The sequence below is a fragment of the Populus trichocarpa genome, chromosome 1, assembly GCF_000002775.5.
Source record: "Populus trichocarpa isolate Nisqually-1 chromosome 1, P.trichocarpa_v4.1, whole genome shotgun sequence".
NCBI classification, from domain to species: Eukaryota; Viridiplantae; Streptophyta; class Magnoliopsida; order Malpighiales; family Salicaceae; genus Populus; species Populus trichocarpa.
Window position 1 is genome coordinate 13808310 of NC_037285.2, and position 14748 is coordinate 13823057.

The 14748-nt window shown below is 33.1% G+C and overlaps 2 protein-coding genes across 2 annotated transcripts; one reads left to right on the forward strand and one right to left on the reverse strand.

Moving 5' to 3' along the window:
- Positions 1-1620: 1620 nt before the first annotated feature.
- Positions 1621-6536, forward strand: LOC18094672 (alanine aminotransferase 1, mitochondrial). Its single transcript, XM_006369021.3, has 15 exons — positions 1621-1781; positions 2494-2544; positions 2690-2740; positions 3103-3168; positions 3251-3312; positions 3553-3631; positions 3734-3838; positions 3924-4034; positions 4283-4420; positions 4564-4638; positions 4744-4864; positions 4954-5108; positions 5306-5380; positions 5703-5906; positions 6015-6536. Exons 1-15 carry the CDS (start codon positions 1746-1748, stop codon positions 6129-6131), a joined length of 1446 nt encoding a protein of 481 aa, XP_006369083.1. The 5' UTR covers positions 1621-1745; the 3' UTR covers positions 6132-6536.
- Positions 6537-8039: 1503 nt separating this feature from the next.
- LOC18094673 (proteasome subunit alpha type-5) lies at positions 8040-12325 on the reverse strand. Its single transcript, XM_006369022.3, has 9 exons — positions 12141-12325; positions 11956-12037; positions 10898-10978; positions 10229-10342; positions 10028-10129; positions 9415-9473; positions 8786-8888; positions 8456-8521; positions 8040-8282 (listed from the first exon to the last, which is right to left on the reverse strand). The coding sequence occupies exons 1-9, from the start codon at positions 12152-12154 to the stop codon at positions 8190-8192; spliced, it is 714 nt and encodes a 237-aa protein (XP_006369084.1). The 5' UTR covers positions 12155-12325; the 3' UTR covers positions 8040-8189.
- Between the last annotated feature and the right edge of the window lie 2423 nt (positions 12326-14748).

Sequence of the window (14748 nt, forward strand, 5' to 3'; positions counted from 1 at the left end):
TCATCTTTTGGAATTCGTTCTAATAATACAACCTAGAAAACAGAAGGCAAGATAGCCTTTTCCTCTACCTAATTCCTTCATGAAGTCAGGGAAGATGGCCTTTTCCTCTCCCTAATTTTAATATTGCCTACTTCATGTAGTCAAGAAGGCGGCTATTTATCTTTTATTAATTCTTTAAGCTGTTAAGGGCAGGGCCTTGATTCTCAAAGCTCGTTTGAGCATCGTGGCAAAAAAATATATTAACTTTATTAAGCAGCAATTTAAACCCACAGTAAAAATTAATTAACGTAATCGATTCAAGTGGTTTAATATTTATTTATTTTTCTTAAAAAAATTAAAATTTGATTCTTGTGTATAGAGCACATTATCGCTAGAAAAACTTTACTTAAAATTTAATGGATTGACTGATCAAATTAATCAGGATGAGCTTTAGATATTGAAATTTAAATAAAAGAAAAACCACCAGTAAAAGCCACGTAATGCGTGATGCAATGAAGGGTATTGATAAAGGTCTTCGTGATCTTTAAAATAATAAAGGATATTTTAGTTGGTTTAAAAATTAAAAATCAAATTAAAAATTAAAAGTTTTTCAAGTTAAAAATATAACATTCTATTTAGAAATATGATTACGGTTATTTTTCAAAGTATTTTTCACATGGAATTACATTAAAATAATATTTTTTTATTTTTTTAAAAATACTTTTAATATCAACACATTAAAATGATCTGAATATACTAAAAAATAAAATTTAAAATAATTTTTTTAAAAAAACTTTCTAAAAATACTTCTGAAACATAAAATCCTACAGGTTTTAAGATAATTGGTTAATTGTCAAGGAGTAAGGGCGTTCATCATGATTGCGTGCAATTCTTTGTCTTATCATGTCTAATTGTGTCATTACTATGGGCATTAAAATATGTTGATTGCAAAGGTCAAGAAAATATACGAAAGAGGAGCTTGTGCAGCAGCACGCGAAAGTGTGATAATATTTATTTTTAAAATATTTATTTATTAAATATATTAAAATAATATTTTTTTATTTTTAAAAATTATTTTTAATATCAACCTATTAAAATAATTTAAAAATATAAAAAAGAAGTAAATTTAATTTTTTTTAATATTTTTAAAATAAAAAAATAACATCTGAAGTTGAACCGAGGAGAGGAGATGCACTTGCACCGGATTCAGACAAGTCCGTGGGCACCAAACTGAAAAACCAGACCAATGGCACGCAGAAACAACCCTTTCCTACCTAGTTTTTCGCGGTCGGTTTCATAAAAATAATCGGGTCTGCTTTTTTTTTTTTTTTTTCTTCTCAGAAGCACAAAACGCCCACTGTCTCGGGGGCGTTTCTTGTAGTAAATTTTTGGTGTGATATTATACCATTTATCAAATAGCATCTGTTATATTTAGTGGTGTTTAAAAGTTTAACTAGGAAAATTTTTTAAAGTATTTTTTATTTAAAAATATATTAAAATAATATTTTTAATTTTTAAAAATTATTTTTGATATTATATCAAAATAATTTGAAAATAAAAAAATAATTTAAAATAGAAAAATATATATTTTTAAAATGTAAGAACAAACCTGCACTTGTATAAAAAGGACGCGGAGATTCGTTATTGTATCAGTTAATCCTTCCTGTCAAAATCAACGAAACGTGCTGCGTCCTTTATCCTCTTCTCATTCACGTTACCTGTTTTCTACCTCTCTTCTTGATTCTCCTCCTCCTCCTCCTCCATCTATGGCTCGTGTTTCTCTTGATACCATAAATCCCAAGGTGCCTATCCTCTTTTCTTTTCTTTTCTTTTTAACATCACTTCTGCTGCTTTTTATTTATTTATTATTATTATTGATTTACAGTTTGATTGCTTTTTCGTTGTTGATTTTTTCTGCGTTTTCATCTTTTTCATCTTTTTTTCTTTTTTTGCTCTCGGGGTTTATGCTCTGGGTTTATATTATTTTTTGTCTTTTCTGTTTTTCTTTGTTGTTTTAGATTCCCTTTCTGGCTATTGGGTTGTGCGGTGCTTGATTTGTCTTTGCCCATTTCTTTTATGGATACATTTCTGTGTCCTTTTCTCGTTCTGCTCATGAACTGGACGTCCAGTAAGCAATGTTCATAGGCCTAGTGATTATCAAATTTTATAGCTTTATTTCTTTCAAAGTATTAATTTTGCTTGGTGATAATACCATATTCTATAGAACTTGATTAAGGACATGCAAAAGCTCTTTCTGTGCTGTCCGCGCACTATCGATTTTAAAATTCTTAAATGCGATTCACCTTTTAAAAGACCATTAATCATTTTTACTAAAGTCAAGGAGTGTTTGGCCTTGCTTTCAAATTGAATTTTATCGTGAAGTTTTTGAGATTGAGCTTGTAGTGTTTGGTTATTGGTAACTTTTCTCGAACTCTCTTGCATTTTTATTTTTTTTGTTTTCTCCCCTCCTTGGTGTTCCTAGTTTATTAACTATGATTTCGTTTGTTTTCCCAGGTTTTGAAATGCGAATATGCTGTCCGTGGTGAGATTGTCACCCTTGCACAGGTAATTTATATGACTGGCGGTATTATGCACTTCAAAGTTAAGAAGGGCAGGATGGTTCTATTTGAAGTTTGAGCTTTTCTTGTGATTGTGTTATTGGAGCTGTATGCACTGCATTTGATCATGAATTTTCCATCATCTTACACAGGCGGTACAGGAAGAGTTGAAGTCTAAGCCAGGCTCTCGTCCCTTTGATGAGGTGTTACTTTTATCCTTGACATTTTGTTCTTGTTGGGATCATAAACTTGGTATTTATCTAGCACGGTTAAGCTGCCCTAAGGTAGATTGATGATTTTGTTCCTGATGCTATCATTGTGTTGTGTTACTTTTTTGTTAGCGACTAGATTCAATGGAAATTTCACTTGATTTTGCAGAAAGCAGATTTGTGTGCTGGATTTTAAGTTTTCTAGGAATTGACATTCTCTGTTTCAACTGAGATTATATAAAATGAGTTTGATCAACTCCTATAAGAACAAGAAAAAGGAGATGCTACATGCATGTTTCCTTTCAATTGATGCTCCCTAAAGACTCCATTTTGTTTTGTGATTCATCTTATGGCAGATACTTTACTGCAATATTGGAAATCCTCAGTCTCTTGGTCAGCAGCCTATTACCTTTTTCCGCGAGGTAAGTTTATAGTAGTGCATTGTAGGGGACTGTGCTTTTTATTTAATTGAGGCGTTTCTCACCACTGATTATTTTTGCTTAGGTTCTTGCATTATGTGACCATCCTTCCATTCTGGACAAAAGTGAAACTCGGGGTTTGTTCAGGTATTTAAACTTTTCATGTGATCATTGGACTTCTCTTTATGCTTGTTTCCACCAAAATTGAAGAAAGCAGATCATACCATTTTCTCTTTACTAAGAACCAGTTAGGGAAATATAGTTAACCTTGAATTCTTGAGTCTGCCTATATTTTTATCATTCAGATTTTATACAAGAACTCTCCCCTTTTTTATTGAGTAGGTGAAATATTTTAGGACACTGATACATTTCTGTGAATTTTTATAGTGCTGATGCCATAGAGAGAGCTCGGCAGATTCTTGATCAAATTCCTGGAAGGGCCACTGGTGCTTATAGTCACAGTCAGGTTATCAATAAAGCTTACACCTTGTAGACTTTGAAAAGTTTCGTTCAAATGGAATATTTGTGGTGTAGATAGCATGAATCAAATTTTCCTTCTCCACATCAGGGAATCAAAGGACTGCGTGATGCAATTGCTGCTGGAATTGAAGCTCGCGATGGCTTTCCTGCTGATCCAAATGATATTTTCTTGACAGATGGTGCAAGCCCAGCGGTAACATTTAATCCCATATAGACAGAGATACGTGTATGTATTATGCTCACATCACATGAAACTAGTTGTGTTTCTTTATTGCCAGGTCCACATGATGATGCAGTTACTGATACGATCAGAGAAGGATGGAATACTTTGTCCCATTCCTCAGTATCCCTTGTACTCTGCTTCAATTGCTCTCCATGGTGGTACTCTGGTTTGTCTTTTTTATATAAAAATGCTATTCAGAAACTCAAGTCAAGTTTTTTGGTTGCTCTCCATGTGTTGAAGTTTTAGCCTTTTAGGTGACATATGGCAGCGAGCCAAGCAAGGATTAACCAAGTTGCTAGTTGCTTTGTCAACTCTTCTTGTAGCATAGAGTTGAAATGAACTTGATAAAATAGAAAATTTGAACATTACCAGGCTGACTTTTGAGTTTGAAGTAGAACCTTACGCTTCTTTCAGGTTCCCTACTATCTTGATGAAGCAACTGGATGGGGCTTGGAAGTTTCTGAGCTGAAGAAGCAATGGGCAGATGCAAAGTCCAAGGGAATTACTCCTAGGGCCTTGGTTGTGATAAATCCAGGCAACCCAACAGGGCAGGTAAACAGTAATTAGCTTTACAGAAATTGGATTAGATTTTCAAACAAGCAAGTATTTAAAACTCTGCAAATATTGTTCGTACTATGGAGCCAATAACTCTCTGGCTTGCTTGTATAATTTGACTTCCTTTGTCCATGTTCCAGGTTCTTGCAGAGAATAATCAGAAAGAGATCGTGGACTTCTGCAAGAAAGAAGGTCTTGTTCTTCTTGCAGACGAGGTAGGTGCATCCCAATAGTTTTGAACTAGCCTTAAATTCTTGGATTCTTACTACATATGTCTAGATTGATTGGCCACGTAATTTTACCTAATGAATGTTATACAGGTTTATCAGGAAAATGTTTATGTTCCTGAAAAGAAGTTCCACTCATTTAAGAAGGTTGCTCGCTCTATGGGGTATGGTGAAAAAGATATATCTGTGGTATCTTTTCAGTCTGTCTCTAAAGGTAAAATTGATTTTCAAGCTAAATTAAGAGTTCCTGCACATTTTTTGAATTAAATATGTGAAGCATGTGCCTTTTTTGTAATGTTTCAGGTTACTATGGAGAGTGTGGAAAGAGAGGAGGTTACATGGAAGTCACTGGGTTTGGTCCTGAAATAAGGGAGCAAATATACAAACTTGCATCTGTGAATCTATGCTCCAACATTTCTGGTCAAATTCTTGCAAGTCTTGTCATGAGCCCACCTAAGGTCAATTTTTTAGTAACTGACTTGTTTTCCTATGCCTGTGACATTTGGATTTATGATCTAAGATTAGACCAGCCTAAGCTTTGGCGAACTTGATTTAGCATTTGGTCATATTGTTAGTGAGAACACAGAGGAAAAGGAACAAGTATGATTCTACTCATTTCTTATTTTAACTGATCTCCATTAGTGTATGTATGCAGGTTGGAGATGAATCATATGAATCATACTCTGCAGAGAAAGATGGAATCCTCTCTTCTTTAAAGAGACGTGCAAAGGTCGGTTCAATGTTGTCAATTTAATTTAGTTAACATAGTCAAGATAAAATATGAAATTACAAGGAAATAACTGGTTTTTGGAATTTATTGGATATCTTTTGAAGTTATTGCAAACTTGTGGTAATTTAAGTTTGAGTAAAAATTGTGTAGCAGAGACTCTCTAATACTGCTTTTTATACTGTATGTGTAGTGTATGCTTGCTATTCTCTGGGCATTTCTGATGCACAGCTTGTAGAATTGCTTGGAAGTTAAAACTTCTCTTCTTTTTCTCCCACTTTTTTTTATCTTGTAGTATTGATAATTGTTTGTTACATAACAACAGACTCTGGAAGACGCATTCAATAAGCTAGACGGTGTAACATGCAACAAAGCAGAAGGAGCAATGTATCTCTTCCCCTGCATCCGCTTGTCTGAAAAGGCAATTAAAGCTGCAGAAGCTGCAAAAACAACTCCGGATAACTTCTACTGTCGCTGCCTACTCAATGCCACAGGAATTGTTTTTGTTCCTGGCTCTGGCTTTAGGCAGGTGGGTTTGTTGTCTTTTTTCGTTGGAAGAGATGTACAAAACTAATTTATCTTCTCCTTGAACATTTTTGCATGACTGATTCTGTGAATTTATGTTTTTTCATAAAAGGTTCCGGGCACCTGGCATTTTAGGTGCACCATACTGCCTCAAGAAGATAAGATTCCAGCTGTTGTCTCCCGTCTCACGGAGTTTCACAAGAGTTTCATGGAGGAGTTTCGCGAGTGAGGGATGAAAAGTTACAAAATAAGATGTTGCCTTGAACTGTTTTCAGGGTTGACTAGTTCCCTTGAACTGTTTTTAGGGTTGACTAGTTTCACAAGAGTTTCATGTTGCCTTGAACTCTATTTGAAAGGATATATAGGGTTTTTTTTTGTTTTTTTTTTTATGGCATGGACAGTTTCTTTTGCTTCGTTGTGATCGAGAAATATATCCTAGCTTGTGATCACATTTCTTGAAAACGAAGTTGAGAAATCTTCATGCAGAACAATTGGCCCTCAAAAATGGATCCTTACAAGTTGCAGGTAATAGAAGTCCCCAACTATGGATGGTCCACCTGGACCTACGCATGGTTTGTGGCATTGCAGGTCTTTATAAAAATGGTGCTGAGTTCCATGTTTTGAGTTTTGACTAGTTGTGCGTCCGTCCCTGCTCAGAAGTTGTCAGTTCCCAGGATTTGTTTCTGGCTTTCGAAGGTGGTAGGAGTATTTTTAATATCGTGATTGCTATTGTTATTTAATTTTTTTTTATTTGGATGTATATTAAAATTATATATATTTTTTATTTTTTAAAAATTATTTTTAATATCAGAAATCAAAATAATAATAAATTTTTAAATTTTTAAAAAACATGTTTCAAATGCTTTTCTAAACAGTCTCAACTCTCAAGCTTTGAATTGTTTTATCTTACTGTGTGTGTGCATATATATATATATATATATATATATATATATATATATATATGTATTTGTCAGTAATTGCATTGTGACCGCCATTTACCCCAGCATGCTGCATATGTTTATTAGTTTTACATTATTTATTTTTTTACGTGCATAGTTACAAATTGAAGTCATGCAACACAGTGGTTCACTTTTATTTATTTATTTATAATTTTTTATATGATCAAGTAAAATGAAGTACAGAATTGAAAACCAAATCTTCATGGAGTATAGTGGCATTAACAGTTAAGACTAAAACGTAGAAATAAAAACAACAAAATAAAATTCAAAAGAATAAGAAGTTACAAATTACAGAATGCAACTGTGGTGAAATGGGCAGCTGTTGGTACGTATTTATTTAAATAGTTCTAGTGATCATCCACAGAGAGCATGGCTTTGACGAGAAACCCACATTTGCGTTTTTATGTTGTTTTTATTTATAATATTTTTTTTATGTTGTAAAATCTTTTTTAATTATTTTTTTATAATTTTAAATTGTTTTGATGTGCTAATATCAAAAATAAATTTAAAAAAATAATAATAAATTATTTTAATATATTTTTAAACAAAAAACACTAATCATAATCTTAATTACTACCATTCTACCTTCCTTTATATTTGGTGAATCTAGAATAATTATTATTTTCATCGAGAAATATTTTAGAATCATGTATTATCATTTATTTACTTTTGACTTGATATCTATATGTATATTCTTAATTCATATTAATTTCAGGTATTTAGGAATACGAAAAGCCATGAGAGAAAAAAAAACGCTGTGTCCCCTTACTTCCCGTATGATAATAGCCGGTTAAGGTACTACTAACATTTGGGCAAGTGATGCAGACTTGTCTCTTTCAAGCCACTTTTAAGACACTGCCATATCCCGATCTCACCTCATCCAATGGTAAATTTTGGATAGCAGCGAGCAGAGTGCTAGCGAAAAATGGAGCGTTGGGCTTTGTTCAAAGAGATTTGGGGGGCTGGATGGCTACAATTCCACCATGAACATAGCCTGGAAACAACTGCCTGCACGCAGACATTGTCTTCCGGAAAGAGGCTTGTCGATTGGAATTAGAAGGCTGCAGCCCCTTGAGAACCGCAGTCTTTTGAGAGGCACAAATTTTCATGCGGAAATATGGAAAGATGTTTTGGGGTTAGGGACTTGAAAATAGAAGATAAGCATGGACTCACATCAGTTACCAGTCAAAATAAAACATTTAGCTCTCACTCAAGTTGAGTCCCCAAATCCCATAACATCACACAATTTAGAAAAAAAAGGGTACCCTGTTCAATCAGTTTAGGAAACAACAGGGAAAATTCTTCAAGGAAATTTCAGAAGATTGTTTTCAAAGGCGGCTAATGACTTCCTCCACCTCAGCAGGGGTGTATAAATGGTATGTGGGTGCCACCTTGGCAATGTCGACGTTGTTGGGAGTCACCTGAAATCATTAGCATAAGAAACCAGTTAATGGTAATGAAGTGTAACACGCAAACACTGAAACAGTTCGATTGATTAAACAATTTGATCTTCAAGTGAAAACAGACAGAGATTCCTGCGTTCATAAATACAAACAAATTTCACATTATACTACGCAGAATAAAGCTTTTTCACCTTTTCTTCCATGACTTGCTTTAGAATAGAGAGAGCGATTGCCTCAGCTTCTTTAAGAGTAAGGTCCTGCACATGATTACCAAAATCAGTCACTCTTCCAACTTCTAATCTTAAAGTATACGATAAGATAGAGGGCATCAAGAAGGTTAATGAACTTGATTCATTAGCAAGGATGGCAACTTATTATTTGGGCACCTCAGATACAGAGGCTGAAAAGATACAAACATCAACCACCTTGTCATCCCAACTCCATGCATTGTATTATGAAGTCTTTCAGTGTTCTAGGGGGGGGGGGGGGGGGGGCGCAAATAGGAGTCTAAGCAGCAATACCTTGTTATATTGCTCCTGCAGAGTGCTGTCTGCACCTTCTGAACCTGAACCAATAGCCTTTGCATTGCACTGCCAAAATGTGCCGGATGGATCTGTGTAATACCTGCATAATGAAAGTTTCTTGTTTTAGGCCAAAGAGCAACGACAACAAAGAGCGTTTCCACAGGGCCTCAAGGAACGTGAAGTTTTCATTCAGTATATACTGTACAGTTAATGTAACATATTTTGCAGCTAAAGAAGCATGGAGGAATGACAATTACAAATGCTAAGATATCAGCTCGATTACATGAAACGGAGATGACGTCCATAGGCAGAGGGAGAAAGAGAGTGAATCAGGAAGAGATTATAGGCATTTTATGGGAGGTTAACTTGCTATACATTTGAAAACAGTAGGCCTCATGCTTGGACATGCTCCTACTACTTGGGGCCAAAGAGTAAGATCCAACAGGGTATCTTAAATAAAAGAGGAAAAAAAGGAGCCTTGGAGAAAAAACCACCACCAGACAAGTACTAACTGTTTATGTGCCAATAAGAAAGCATCTGAAACCAAATGACAAACTAATTTAAAGCCATTGTAACATGTGGCAGTGTAATGATTTTGTAGCAAATCAAACAGGAGCAATACTTACAAGCTGGGTCCATGCTCATCATGACCAGCAATGAGAAGAGACACCCCAAATGGTCGAGACTGCAAAGGAGAAAGATCTTCATAAATAACAAGTGTAGAATAAATGCATATAATATTGATATTTCCAGGTTCAACCTTAGATGATGGTATGAAAAATTGTTCCAAAAACATTCATTCACACATAAATGCAGCAAGTACAGAAACTTGCTTTTCCTATCTTCCCAAAACACAGGAGGATGATCAGGCACAAAGTAAAAAATTTCAACATAAACCACTTGATGATAAATAGATGCGCCACAGCATCCAAAGCATCTTAACAAACGATGCTGATCATACATTTCTGGTATTTAAAATATCTTGGTATTGACGTGCTATACCTAGAGATCATGAGTATCAAAATTGGATCTAAGAGATAAATACAGGAAACTGATATTCAAGAATAATCCTCATACATCATTGTCAGTAAAAGGAAGAGGATTTTAACATCTTTACTCTAGAGGCACATCATAATGAATAAAAACAGCTGTAGCTTAGGAAATGACCACAAAAAGAATATCATAAATGAAGATTTTAGAAAAATATAAACAAATTATCAAAAGGTAAGCAACTATTACCATGGATTCTTCATCACCTTCACCAAATCGCAGGGCCAAATCGCAGAGTGCTTGCGTTGTGGACTCAACTGTCATGGGCTCACCGTATGAGAATCTATGGTTCTGCAAGACAAATTAAGAAGAAAAAAAAAATCAGTGCAGGAGCTATCTCACCATGCCTAAGTCATGACAGCAGCAAAAAATTACAATCGACAAACATACCTGAGTTTCAACCCGTGCATGCTCAACAAGTGTACGAGCATCAGCAATCAATCCACTCATAGCACATCCAATATGATCATCAATTTCCATGACTTTCTCCACACTACTGGGCTCCTGAAAAGCAAATTAAAATAAAATGATGACTGAAACAAAGCTATAATCATTTATATTTCAAACATTACCAAATGTGACCAGTAAACAAATTCTACATCTAAGTTAAAGTGTACTTCCTACACAAACATGACGAACCTGTTACATAAAAACAGTAGGACTGCAGGACAATTCTTCTGAATATGACATACCAATCAGATTTTAGGATTGCTGCAGATAAATCATGGAACATGGAAAAAGTTCCAGAGCTTATGAATCATGATGGAGATTGATTATTTAATTTAGAAAGCTCTTCAGAAATCAGAAGTCAAATATAAGGAACTGCCGCTTCTTTGAATCAACTAGAAAGTCCAGATCCACTAGTCTCATTTCATAGGAGCTCCAATATGTAATTATGTCTATTGGAAATTCAAAATATTACATCCTCATAAAAAAAACAAAGGAAATCATCAAACTAGCCTATCAAGGTCATCCATTCTTAGGTTTATCAAGTCAAAGCTGAATAAAAAATGTAATACCATAAAAATAAAAAGTGGATGCAAGGAGAAAAAGACAAACCAGCAGAGGTGAAGTGATACGCTTCTCAACTGCAAGTACAACACCTTCTTTCGTCTTTAAGCCAATAGCAGTTGAACCAAGCTGTAATTAAAATAACACAACTTCATTTTCAATCATGTAAACAGCAGCGCAACCTAATTAAGACCACAAAGGGAGAAGATTGAAAGGGAGGGGAGGGAAAATAATAAGGCATTGTTGTGAAGTAAGGCTGGGACAAAAAAGCAAATAATAAGATAAAGAACAATTTCCAAAAAAATTACAATTTTGCAGGTTACTTGGAAAGGAGAACTGATAGTTTCCACATTGCTATGGTTCTAAGTGAATATGTCATTAATGATGTATCCTGACAGTGGGTAATAATGCATCAACATGGAAACTCCACAAACACTCATATTCCTACACTAAAGAGATCATATAATTAAAAAACTCTTAGGTTCTTTGATAACCAGAGATCAATGCTTTCAAATGAACATATAACGAGAGAGAGAGAGAGATTCTCCAAGTTCTTATAAACACGTATGAATACAATTAATCATTCGAATTTTTAGCTTATTTAGATAGATCATGAGGACTTACAATTTAAACCACTTAATGCATTTAAAGGCAGTTACTAAAGTTAATTCGTTTCAAAAGGAGAACCACAAGCAAGATTTCCTAGAGAACATATAGCTAGTCATCAACATCTGCTTCTAAGACTTAAAGCACCCATATGAACAAAAAATACAGTTGATAATAGAACAACTATCAGTAAATTCATGGGCTCCTAGTACTTGGCCACTCCATTATTATCATATAAGGAAAGCCCCCAAAAACTTGCTACATCCTGTGGTTTTAAGAGTAACATCACAATGAATCACTACCAAACATCAGTTAACAAGACTAATTCTTCAAAACCCAGTTGAGAAATCCCAAAATAATCCTTTTCTAGCTAAATAAGGCGCACAAGATCGAACATTCAGTAATGGGTTTCGAGCAAAATTTCAGAAAAAAAGAAAAAGATGAGAACTTTTTTAATGGAAACATGAAAAGGGTTTTGAGGAAGGGTTTTAAAGGGTTACCTTGATGGCTTCAATGGCATATTCAACCTGAAATAATCTTCCTTCTGGAGAGAAAGTGTTCACTCCTCTATCATACTCAGTCCTTTATCAAAATTTAAAAACACAATCACAAATCGTCAAAAAAAAGAAAGAAAGAAGGAAACTATAATGAAAAGGGACCTTGTAACGGAGCGCCTATTCATTACCTTGTGAGAAACATCTTTGATTGGATCTAAAATGCTTTAACAATTACGTGTTCTTGGGAGTGAAAACCTTGCTTTGCTTTGCTTTTGTAGGTAGTCAGATAGATGGGTTGAACTCTCTAGCCTCGCTCGACTTGTTTCACAAGACAACAAATCCGAAACGTTTCGTGATTGGTGTTTCCAATAGTGGTGCTTTTGGGCTGAATCAAACAGAGTATTATGGATCTCCCTATCTTTAAAATCTAACAGGCTTGTTTCTTTTGATCGATAATGGGCTTGTTTCTATGTTTTGATCCTCTCTTTTTAGTAAAAAGTCAATCCCCTCCTCTGCTTTTTATTTTTGGTCATTTCCCTACTAGTCGAGAAAACTAGATGACCGGCATGCGATATTTCGTGGATCTGAAAAGCAAATTAAACATAAAAAATATTTATATCATTATAATTATTTGGAAGAGCTATTAAATTTAATATAATGAGTTAATTTTGTAATCTTTCTATCTAATTTTTTGTCTAATTTAGATTTCAAATTAAATCATGTGAAAATTGACCCGATATAATCTAATCGACTTGATAAATTTTAAGGTAGCCTGAACGATAAGTAAAAACATGACTTGACTTAAAAAACAAAATCCAAGGTAACATCTTTTTAAAAAAAATATTAAGACAATGTATTATTGGAACAACCCAGGTTTTGCGATTTCCTATCAAACCTTAGATACATGTCCATTAGGTAAAATAAATTTTCTTTTTAACTATTTTTTTAATTATATGACAACAAAAATAAAAACTAGTAAAATTAAGCACCATCCAAATTTTTGATATTTGTTTGAAACTACGATAACTTTTAAAAAGCAAATTAAAATAAAATATGAAAAACAGATTCAAAATTAATTAAATGTACTAAATTAGGTAGCATTTAATAAAAATAAAACATTGAAGGATATTTTTTTTTTAAAAAAAGCTTAAGGTTAGCCAGTGCACTTGAGTCTTTGAAACAAAGGCCAAGTGTGTGGGCCTGCTAACCCAGATCAACACGCCTAGGCCTTTCCTTATTATTTTTTAGGTCAGATGTCACTTCTCTTAAAAAGAAAAAAGAAAAAGCAAACAATACATTCTTTACCTAGGTTGTGCCTAGAATCCAACAACCGCTATGAAATCTATTTTTTAAATCGAGGATTTACTTTTACAAAAAAAAAAAAAACATATAAAAACACTATAAAAATCTCTACAAATCACTTAACAACCAAAAAATCTCCAAAATCACTAAAAAAACAAAAATCAACCTAATAAAAGAAAATATAAACAAAACATATTCTACGTTTTCAGACATGTTTATAGAAAAAAACTCCATCACCATCGAACTTCTCTCATCAAATGAAACATGTTGACACCAATATTGACCATTTTTGTTGCTGAATTGTGACGAAACAATAACTTTCTCTCTCCATGCCATAATTTGATTAATTCATTTCTCTTCTCTTAAACATAGGGACTAAGAAATAAAAAAATAAAATTTTGATCCAAAAGCAAAATTGCAAAACTCATAGAGACTAAAGAGGGGAAAAAATAAAATAGGTTGACAAAAAATACTTTTTATAGTGAATTTGAGATTAGCCATGTGATATCTCTATATTTTACACTTTGATTCTTTTTTATTGAATTGTTATTTTCTTAATAAATTTTTAGAGATTGGCCATTAATTTGGGTGTAGAAGGTTGCAATTGAAAAAAAAATGAGGTCAAAATTAAAAATAAATCATATTGATGAAGTGATTTACCTAGCTGTTATAGTATATTCTATAATATTTGCAAGATCCGGTGCCATTCATCTATTAGAATTTAATAAGCTTTTTGAATATATAAAATTAATACAGGGTTGCATCTTTAAAATTTCCATATGAGGAATTTAATCTTAGTTAATATGAAAACTATTCCAAAATTATATTTATTGTTAAAAAAAATGAAAAATTTAAATGTTAAATGTTAAATAATAAACAATTTTTTTATGTGCAAAGACCCACTTATAAAAATAGAATAAAGCAAATTTAATTTTAGTTAACATGCAAGTTATTCTAGGTTACTTTTATTGTTGGAAGAATATGAAAATCTAAAGCTAAATAATAAACAAGTTTTTACGCGCAAGGACCATTTATGAAAACACTTTGATACGCAAAGAATAAGGTGAGCTTATAAGGTTAAAAATAAAGTTTTTATTTAAATTATGAGATGGAATGAGAATTGGATAATAATGCAAAAATTCCGAAAACCCCATTTAGCTAAAGTAAACTCCACATGTCTAACTTTAACTTTAACATATGGTGATTTTAATGTATTAATGTTGACTTATTTTAAAAAAAAACATGATGAGAAAAAAAAACTCTAATAAAAAGTTGATTTATAAAAAATTATTATTATTATTATTATTATATAATTTCAAAAACAAATAATTTCATCTCAAGTAAATTTTCTAAATTACACTAATATAAAATTTATTTATTTACTTTTTCAATAAAAAAAAGACGAGAATTGATTACATGAAAGGAAAAAACTAGTACAAGGCCAAACTTTATGGGTATTTGGTAAATTTAGGAGGGCTCAGGAACAATAACCTA